The sequence below is a fragment of the Ascaphus truei genome, chromosome 7 (assembly GCF_040206685.1).
Source record: "Ascaphus truei isolate aAscTru1 chromosome 7, aAscTru1.hap1, whole genome shotgun sequence".
NCBI lineage: Eukaryota > Metazoa > Chordata > Amphibia > Anura > Ascaphidae > Ascaphus > Ascaphus truei.
In genome coordinates, this window is record NC_134489.1 from 111,233,442 (window position 1) to 111,243,094 (window position 9,653).

At 55.1% G+C, this 9,653-nt stretch overlaps 1 protein-coding gene across 1 annotated transcript in view; it reads right to left on the bottom strand.

The window, feature by feature from the left end:
- The window catches only part of HEG1 (heart development protein with EGF like domains 1), a 160,336-nt gene that overhangs the window by 34,816 nt on the left and 115,867 nt on the right, over positions 1-9,653 (bottom strand). The window contains exon 11 of the mRNA XM_075609900.1: positions 139-213. Coding sequence (XP_075466015.1) covers positions 139-213 — 75 coding nt within the window. The remainder of the gene's footprint in view (positions 1-138; positions 214-9,653) is intronic.

Sequence of the window (9,653 nt, forward strand, 5' to 3'; positions counted from 1 at the left end):
GTTATATTAGTTATATTACGAATACCGTACAATACATGCAAGAAAACTCGAGTCTGTTATTGCTTGTTAAGTAACATGTCACAAGGAAGTATTTTTAGATTCCAGTTGGTTACTAAGTTACTCACCTGAGAGTCACACCGATAATTGCTCCAATTAAACAGATAATGAGGGCTCCCCCCAGAGATCCGATGATCACCAGAATTAGCAGGGAGTCTGCAAAGAAAGATTAAGGTTTCTATTGAATGTATCCCTGACAGCAAAGCAAAAAACACATTGTTACATGGCCCCCCAATACATGGCCCCCCAATACATGTGGCTGAAGTCCGGCGCGACAAGTTCAGCTTCTGTATTCTGTTATTATTTCCATAGGCTCCGGGAAAGATGGATGCAACTTAGGACCAGGTTCACTAAGCTATGTTAAGCCTGGCAGTATAAACAACAGACATTAGGGAAAATGAGATGCAAAGTACATGAGCCACCAGCATACGAACCCCCTACTCCCCAAAAAATAACCTTACATTATTTAAGTCACACCTAAGCCTGGCGTACTCCCATCCAGACCCCGAAATAGGGTAAAGGCATTAAGCACAGCCCTATCCCAGTGTCCGGGGAGAATAACGGCAGGTTTAGGTATGGCTTAAATAACGTAGCGCTATTTCCTTCTCTCCTCCATGTCATAGAGCAGGGGAGCGCAAACTTTTTGTGCTGCGCCCCCCTGTCTCTCTGCCCCTGGCTCTCACGCCCCCCCCACCTACCTTCATCCGCGTCAGATGACGCTGCGTGGGACGTCAGGTCACATGGTGAGACGCCGCGATGCCATGGCGACGCAACACAGACGGATGAATCCCGGTAAGTAAACAGTTGCAGGGGCCTCACGCGATCCCCCGGCATTTAATTTAAATGCCTGGGGGAAGAGCGCGGGGCCTCTGCAACTGCCCGTGCCCCCCCCAACCCCAGCACAATCTCCCGCCCCCCTGGGGGTCACGCCCCCACTTTGCGCACCGCTGTCCTAAAGTAACGCCAAGATTGATATAATGTCACCGTATCCTGAAATAACCCAATGGTGTAATATATAATATAATAATGAGCTGTGCAGTTGCTTTGTTTTGTGAGTAAAACATTAAACTCGGGGCAAATCATTTCCGTTCCTGATTTATTTTTATTTTTTTATTTTATTTATAAAATATTTTACCAGGAAGTAATACATTGAGAGTTACGGCTTGTTTTCAAGTATGTCCTGGGCACAGAGTTATGATAACAAATAATACATGGTTACAAATACAGTTAAATACATGAACAGGGTATACATTATATACAAGACATTGCATGCACAGTAAGAGATAATATATATTATAGGCGCATGTAACAGTTACAGGTAATATATATTATGGGCGTATGTAACAGTTACAGATAATATATATTATAGGCGTATGTAACAGTTACAGATAATATATATTATAGGCGCATGTAACAGTTACAGATAATATATATTATAGGCGTATGTAAGTTACAGATAATATATATTATAGGCGTATGTAAGTTACAGATAATATATATTATAGGCGAATGTAAGTTACAGACCAGATTAAAATGTGAGACAGCCTTAGTTTTGAAAGAACTTAGACTGGTGGTGGCTGTGAGAGTCTCCGTTAGGTTGTTCCAGTTTTGGGGTGCACGGTAAGAGAAGGAGGAATGGCCGGATACTTGGTTGAGCCTTGGGACCATTTAACTAAAGGGACACTATTTCTAGGGTGACCAGATGTCCCGGTTTAGCCGGGACAGTCCCGGTTTTTAATGTCTGTCCCGGCTGCCCGGCATTCTTTAAAATGTCCCGTTTTTTTTGTGGCACAGCATAGAGAGAAAGACACAGCATAGAGAGACAGCATAGAGAGAGAGAGAGAGAGAGCATGGGGAAAACAAGAGACAGGATAGAGAGAGACACACAGCATAGAGAGAGAGAGACAGAATGGGGAGAGAGAGAGACACAGCATGGGGAGAGAGAAACACAGCATGGGGAGAGAGACACATCATGGGGAGAGAGAGACACATCATGGGGAGAGAGAGACACAGCATGGGGAGAGAGAGACACAGCATGGGGAGAGAGAGACACAGCATGGGGAGAGAGAGACACAGCATGAGGAGAGAGAGACACAGAATGGGGAGAGAGAGACACAGAATGGGGGGAGAGAGACACAGAATGGGGAGAGAGAGACAGAATGGGGGGAGAGAGACACAGAATGGGGGGAGAGAGACACAGAATGGGGGGAGAGTCAGAATGGGGGGAGAGACACAGAATGGGGGAGAGAAACAGAATGGGGGGGAGACAGCACGGAGAGAGAGAGAGAGACACAACATGGAGAGAGAGAGACACAACATGGAGAGAGAGACACAACATGGAGAGAGAGAGACAGCATGGAGAGAGAGAGACAGCATTGAGAGAGAGACTGCATGGAGCGAGAGAGAGAAAGAAAGACACAGCATGGAGAGAGTGTAAGACAGCATGGAGGGAGAGAGTGAGCGCATAGAGAGAGACAGCATGGAGAGAGAGAGACACACAGCATGGGTAGAGAGACTCAGCATGGGGAGAGAGGCAGACAGAGAATGGGGGGCAGAGAGACACAGAGAGAATGGGGGTTGGGATAGGCACAGAGAATGGGAGGGAGAGACACACAGAATGGGAGGGAGGGAGAGACACACAGAGAATGGGAGGGAGGGAGAAACACACAGAGAATGGGAGGGAGGGAGAGACACACAGAGAATGGGAGGGAGGGAGAGACACACAGAGAATGGGAGGGAGGGAGAGACACACAGAATGGGAGGGAGGGAGAGACACACAGAGAATGGAAGGGAGGGAGAGACACACAGAGAATGGGAGGGAGGGAGAGACACACAGAGAATGGGAGGGAGGGAGAGACACACAGAGAATGGGAGGGAGGGAGAGACACAGAGAATGAGAGGGAGGGAGAGACACAGAAAATGGGAGGGAGAGACACACAGAATGGGGAGAGAGACACAGAATGGGAAGAGACACACAGAATGGGAAGAGACACACAGAATGAGAAGAGAGACAGAGAATGGGGAGAGAGACAGAGAATGGGAATAGACAGAATGGTAAGGGTGTAACGAGAATGAAGGGATGGGGGAGAGAGAATGGAGGGATGGGGGGGGAGAAAGAGAATGGAGGGATGGGGGAGAGAGAATGGAGGAATGGGGGGAGAGAGAATGGAGGGATGGGAGGAGAGATAATGGAGAGATGGGGGGAGAGAATGGAGGGATGGGGGGGAGAGAGAGAATGGGGTGTGTGTGTGAGAGAGAGAGAAGGGGCGCAGTTGGTGATGTAATTTGTTTTATAAATATATTTTTAATGTGTCCCGGTTTTTACTTTTGTAAGTCTGATCACCCTATTTCCCTGTATTGAATGGAGATTAATGGGTCTGGGCCTTCCTGTGTGTGATATGTTTATTGCTCAGGAGACGTTGAGCTGAAGCAGCCGAGACTTTTCTTCTCTGAGGATTGGGAAAATAAATATTCCAGGCCTTCTAAATGGGGAGGTGGGGGTACTCGGCACCATTGTGGTCACCGCCTCTTCTCACCAGGCAAACATTGTTACACTGCTGCAGATATGGAGATTAGGTTTGTGTGGATGAGGTTATGAATGTAATAAAATAAAGATAAAAGATACTTACTGTCCCCACAGTCTTGTCCTGAATATCCATACGAACATCTGATGAATAACAAGAGGAACAAAATCAGCAGTTAAATCTTTCTGTGCTAGAGAGATACAATGTATTCCATGCAGGCGGCAAAGATGAGCTTAGTGTGACGGGAGGGGGTAACCAGGCAATCTAATAAAGGTTAAGCCCCCTGGTTACCCCTGAACCCGTGGGGTTCCTGGTACCTCCATAAGCAGGGACCAGGGATAATACATGCTGGAAAATAAAGTGACCCTGTTTTTTCCTATTTCATGTTCCCTTAGCCCTAGAACTGTGACATTTCTTGTGTGTCAGTTTTAGGGGGGATATTTGGGTGGAAATACAATTATTTTGGTTGCAGGAGTTGGGGGGCCAAAGTTGCTGGTTGTTGTTTAATTCTCCCCGGCAAGCAGGCATGATTTGCCGGTACGCTGGGTGAATTACACCGGGGCTTCCCTGTGTCCCCCAGACTCCTGGATTTCGAGCCCAAATATCACCAAGTTATTTCCCTTATAAGTATAAGGTCCCCCAAAGTATATTCTGTAATGAAGTGTACTTTATATCGTGTTTTGCGTTTAATATAAGGCTCTATACAGACAGCCCGGGCATATGGTTAAGATGCCCGCTAGTTTGCATAGAATCCATAGTTCAAAGATGAGAGGATGTCCAGAGGGGGGAGAACCATTTGGTGAGCAAGATATCTGGAGTAGAAAGCCCTTTGTTTTACGTAGACTCAGGGGAGCTAGGACCCTAGGCGATATGGGGCTAGCCACGAAAACAGTTCCTGGAGTTCAAATTCATAAGCACGATTTCTATTAGCAAATTCTTAATTCTTCCCTCCTATGATTGAATGCACAATCACAATCCGGGCACTAATTGGCTGTCAGCCCCCTCAGTGTATTAGATATTGGGCAAGCCCTATATAAGGGAGTGCAGTGTAGCAGATAACTCTCTTTTCCTGTTGGAGATTTGAAGACAAGCAGCTGCTGGCGGGCTTCTCAAAGCTGCTTCTGAAGTGAAAGAGCTATTCACACAGGGAGCATGGAGAGGCCCAGGCAGCAGGCTGGCTTTCGGTCTAGGATGTCCAGGAAAAGGGTCCTATCAAGGTAAGCCTTTGATGAAGCAGGTGCCTTGCAGGTAGGAAAGTCTAGTCCTCAAACCCCAGACCCCAGTAAGTGTGTAAATTCTTTGTATTTTGTATTTCTGTGTGTTTCCGAGGTCTTATCTGAATAAACTTCATTTTATTTCACTGCCTTTGTTTTGCCTATTGACCGATCCCTTAAATATAAATGTGTTAAAAGTTCTGGGCTACCGTGACACTCAGTAATACACATCACAAAAGTGTCCTTGCCATTGAAGCGGGAGAAACCAGTGTGAGACTCAATGCCAGCGCCCTGCGGCCTTGCCATTAAAGCGGGAGAAACCAGTGTGAGACTCAATGCCAGCCCCTGCAGCCTTGCCATTGAAGCGGGAGAAACCAGTGTGAGACTCAATGCCAGCCCCTGCGGCCTTGCCATTAAAGCGGGAGAAACCAGTGTGAGACTCAATGCCAGCCCCTGCGGCCTTGCCATTAAAGCGGGAGAAACCAGTGTGAGACTCAATGCCAGCCCCTGCGGCCTTGCCATTAAAGCGGGAGAAACCAGTGTGAGACTCAATGCCAGCCCCTGCGGCCTTGCCATTAAAGCGGGAGAAACCAGTGTGAGACTCAATGCCAGTGCCCCTGCGGCCTTGCCATTAAAGCGGGAGAAACCAGTGTGAGACTCAATGCCAGTGCCCCTGCGGCCTTGCCATTGAAGTGGAATGGCCATGGAAGGCCCCGCCTGCTCTCAGACACTGACAGGCTGCTTGTGTAACATTGCATGACAGATTATCACTGAACGCCGGTGGCTTCTTGTGTTTCCATATATATGAGTGTCCCCACGGGATGTCACCTCACCCCACACAAAAACAAAACAAAACCCACTCACAAAAGCAGCCGTGAGTGTTAATTGAAATGTCTATAATCCGAGGGTAAAAATACTTACTTTGTACATTTATTAGCACTTTTTTCGCGTTGATAACCTGGCAAGCATTCACAGACGAGCTGCGGTTTGTCAGGTTTCTGGACACAATGCTCGAATTCAGTAATAAGACACCTGGACTCGCACGCTGTAACACAAGGACAAGAAAATCACCAAACGTTTAACCCTGGTTCATACAAGTGTTTAAAGACACTCCCAGCCCCAGTAAAATCCTGCTTCCGGAGATATCCCCGTTGAACGCCGGTAGCAGCTCCTCTTGGCTAGCAGGGCTCACGTAATGGCGGCGTTTCAAAGCTCCCGCGCCCTGCGGGCCAATAGGAAGCTGTGACGTCATCAGGTTCCGCTTTCTATTGGCCAGCGTGACGCGGGAGCTTTAAACTGTCGCGAGATACCGGCGCCCCCTTTGCAGCTCTGTGTCTTGGGAAGCAGGGGGTCCCGAAGCTGAAATTAATGGGGGTTCAGCTACGGAGACCCCGTTTCAAACCTATGCTGAAAAATGGTGAGAATTGCTCCTTTAAGTGTTTTTTACATAAATATTTATCTATGTAAAGGAAGAGGTGTTGAAGTCCTGAAAATGGCGTGCTGGGTGCTGGGTGCTGGGTGCTGGGTGCTGGGTGCTGGGTGCTGAATGTGCCAGAATGTCCTTAGGAAGCCTCTTTCCTTATTCAGTTTAAAGAATTGATATCAGGAGATGGGAATGGCTTATTATACCAGCACCAAATGAAGGTGCAATGCTGAATTCCACGACACGTATCCCTATTGTTTCTGCGTGTAGCTGATAACAACACGCAGGTGTGCACATCTTACAGGCGGTGACTGGGATAAGGTAGGAATGTATAAGGCTTTATTATAGGGCATTATAGTTGGTGCACACTTCTGTGGGAAAAAAACATGCCCCAAGCAGAGAAGGGCCCCAGCAGGTCCCCGGAGGTCAGGGCCCTAGCAAGTCCCCGGAGGTCAGGGCCCCAGCAGGTCCCCGGAGGTCAGGGCCCCAGCAGGTCCCCGGAGGTCAGGGCCCCAGCAGGTCCCCGGAGGTCAGGGCCCCAGCCGGCCCCCGGAGGTCAGGGCTCCAGCAGGTCCCCGGAGGTCAGGGCCCCAGCCGGCCCCCTGAGGTCAGGGCCCCAGCAGGTCCCCGGAGGTCAGGGCCCCAGCAGGCCCCCGGAGGTCAGGGCTCCAGCAGGTCCCCGGAGGTCAGGGCCCCAGCAGGCCCCCGGAGGTCAGGGCCCCAGCTGGCCCCCGAAGGTCAGGGCCCCAGCAGGTCCCCAGAGGTCAGGGCCCCAGCAGGCCCTCGGAGGTCAGGGCCCCAGCCGGCCCCCGGAGGTCAGGGCCCCAGCCGGCCCCCCGGAGGTCAGGGCCCCAGCAGGCCCCAGGAGGTCAGGGCCACAGCAGGCCCCAGGAGGTCAGGGCCCCAGCAGGCCCCAGGAGGTCAGGGCCCCAGCCGGCCCCCGGAGGTCAGGGCCCCAGCAGGTCCCCGGAGGTCAGGGCCCCAGCAGGTCCCCGGAGTTCAGGGCCCCAGCAGGTCCCCAGAGGTCAGGGCCCCAGCAGGTCCCCGGAGGTCAGGGCCCCAGCAGGTCCCCGGAGGTCAGGGCTCCAGCAGGCCCCCGGAGGTCAGGGCCCCAGCAGGTCCCCGGAGGTCAGGGCCCTAGCAGGTCCCTGGAGGTCAGGGCCCCAGCAGGTCCCCGGAGGTCAGGGCTCCAGCAGGTCCCCGGAGGTCAGGGCCCCAGCCGGCCCCCGGAGGTCAGGGCTCCAGCAGGTCCCCGGAGGTCAGGGCCCCAGCCGGCCCCCTGAGGTCAGGGCTCCAGCAGGCCCCCGGAGGTCAGGGCCCCAGCCGGCCCCCTGAGGTCAGGGCCCCAGCAGGTCCCCGGAGGTCAGGGCCCCAGCAGGTCCCCGGAGGTCAGGGCCCCAGCCGGCCCCCGGAGGTCAGGGCTCCAGCAGGTCCCCGGAGGTCAGGGCCCCAGCCGGCCCCCTGAGGTCAGGGCCCCAGCAAGTCCCCGGAGGTCAGGGCCCCAGCAGGCCCCCGGAGGTCAGGGCTCCAGCAGGTCCCCGGAGGTCAGGGCCCCAGCAGGCCCCCGGAGGTCAGGGCCCCAGCAGGCCCCCGGAGGTCAGGGCCCCAGCTGGCCCCCGAAGGTCAGGGCCCCAGCAGGTCCCCAGAGGTCAGGGCCCCAGCAGGCCCTCGGAGGTCAGGGCCCCAGCCGGCCCCCGGAGGTCAGGGCCCCAGCCGGCCCCCCGGAGGTCAGGGCCCCAGCAGGCCCCAGGAGGTCAGGGCCCCAGCAGGCCCCAGGAGGTCAGGGCCCCAGCCGGCCCCCGGAGGTCAGGGCCCCAGCAGGTCCCCGGAGGTCAGGGCCCCAGCAGGTCCCCGGAGTTCAGGGCCCCAGCAGGTCCCCAGAGGTCAGGGCCCCAGCAGGTCCCCGGAGGTCAGGGCCCCAGCAGGTCCCCGGAGGTCAGGGCTCCAGCAGGCCCCCGGAGGTCAGGGCCCCAGCAGGTCCCCGGAGGTCAGGGCCCTAGCAGGTCCCCGGAGGTCAGGGCCCCAGCAGGCCCCCGGAGGTCAGGGCCCCAGCAGGTCCCCGGAGGTCAGGGCCCCAGCCGGCCCCCGGAGGTCAGGGCCCCAGCCAGCCCCCGGAGGTCAGGGCTCCAGCAGGTCCCCGGAGGTCAGGGCCCCAGCAGGCCCCTGGAGGTCAGGGCCCCAGCAGGCCCCCGGAGGTCAGGGCCCCAGCCGGCCCCCGGAGGTCAGGGCCCTAGCAAGTCCCCGGAGGTCAGGGCCCCAGCAGGCCCCAGGAGGTCAGGGCCCCAGCAGGTCCCCGGAGGTCAGGGCCCCAGCAGGCCCCCGGAGGTCAGGGCCCCAGCAGGCCCCAGGAGGTCAGGACCCCAGCAGGCCCCCGGAGGTCAGGGCCCCAGCAGGCCCCAGGAGGTCAGGGCCCCAGCAGGCCCCAGGAGGTCAGGGCCCCAGCAGGCCCCTGGAGGTCAGGACCCCAGCAGGCCCCCGGAGGTCAGGGCCCCAGCAGGCCCCTGGAGGTGGTTGGTATGCTCCGAGGTGGTGCCACGGCTGGTTTGGGGGTGCTAATCTTTACCGGGAGGGAGTTCACCGGGTCAGAGTAGTTGGGATTCTTCTCTGTAGGATCTTTTGATGGAGTTTGCACGCTTGTTGGCAGCAGCGAGGCAAATTTGAGGGTTCAAATGGCCTCGGCGTTGGAGGAGGGCGGACTGGTCAGTTTTGCCCTGGTGGTTAATTTTTTTTAATGGGAGGAGTTCAAAGGATACACACCTGGGTCAGGTCACTGGGTCATGCAGCGGCGGTGACTGTAACCAGGTCACTGGGTCATGCAGCGGCGGTGTGTAACCAGGTCACGGGGTCATGCAGCGGCGGTGTGTAACCAGGTCACGGGGTCATGCAGCGGCGGTGTGTAACCAGGTCACGGGGTCATGCAGCGGCGGTGTGTAACCAGGTCACGGGGTCATGCAGCGGCGGTGACTGTAACCAGGTCACTGGGTCATGCAGCGGCGGTGTGTAACCAGGTCACGGGGTCATGCAGCAGCGGTGACTGTAACCAGGTCACTGCGTCATGCAGCGGGGGTGACTGTAACCAGGTCACTGCGTCATGCAGCGGCGGTGAGTGTAACCAGGTCACTGGGTCATGCAGCGGCGGTGACTGTAACCAGGTCACTGGGTCATGCAGCGGCGGTGACTGTAACCAGGTCACTGGGTCATGTAGCGGAGGTGAGTGTAACCAGGTCACTGGGTCATGCAGCGGCGGTGACTGTAACCAGGTCACTGGGTCATGCAGCGGCGGTGAGTGTAACCAGGTCACTGGGTCATGTAGTGGTGGTGACTGTAACCAGGTCACTGGGTCATGTAGCGGCGGTGACTGTAACCAGGTCACTGGGTCATGCAGCGGCGGTGACTGTAACCAGGTCACTGGGTCATGCAGCGGCGGTGACTGTA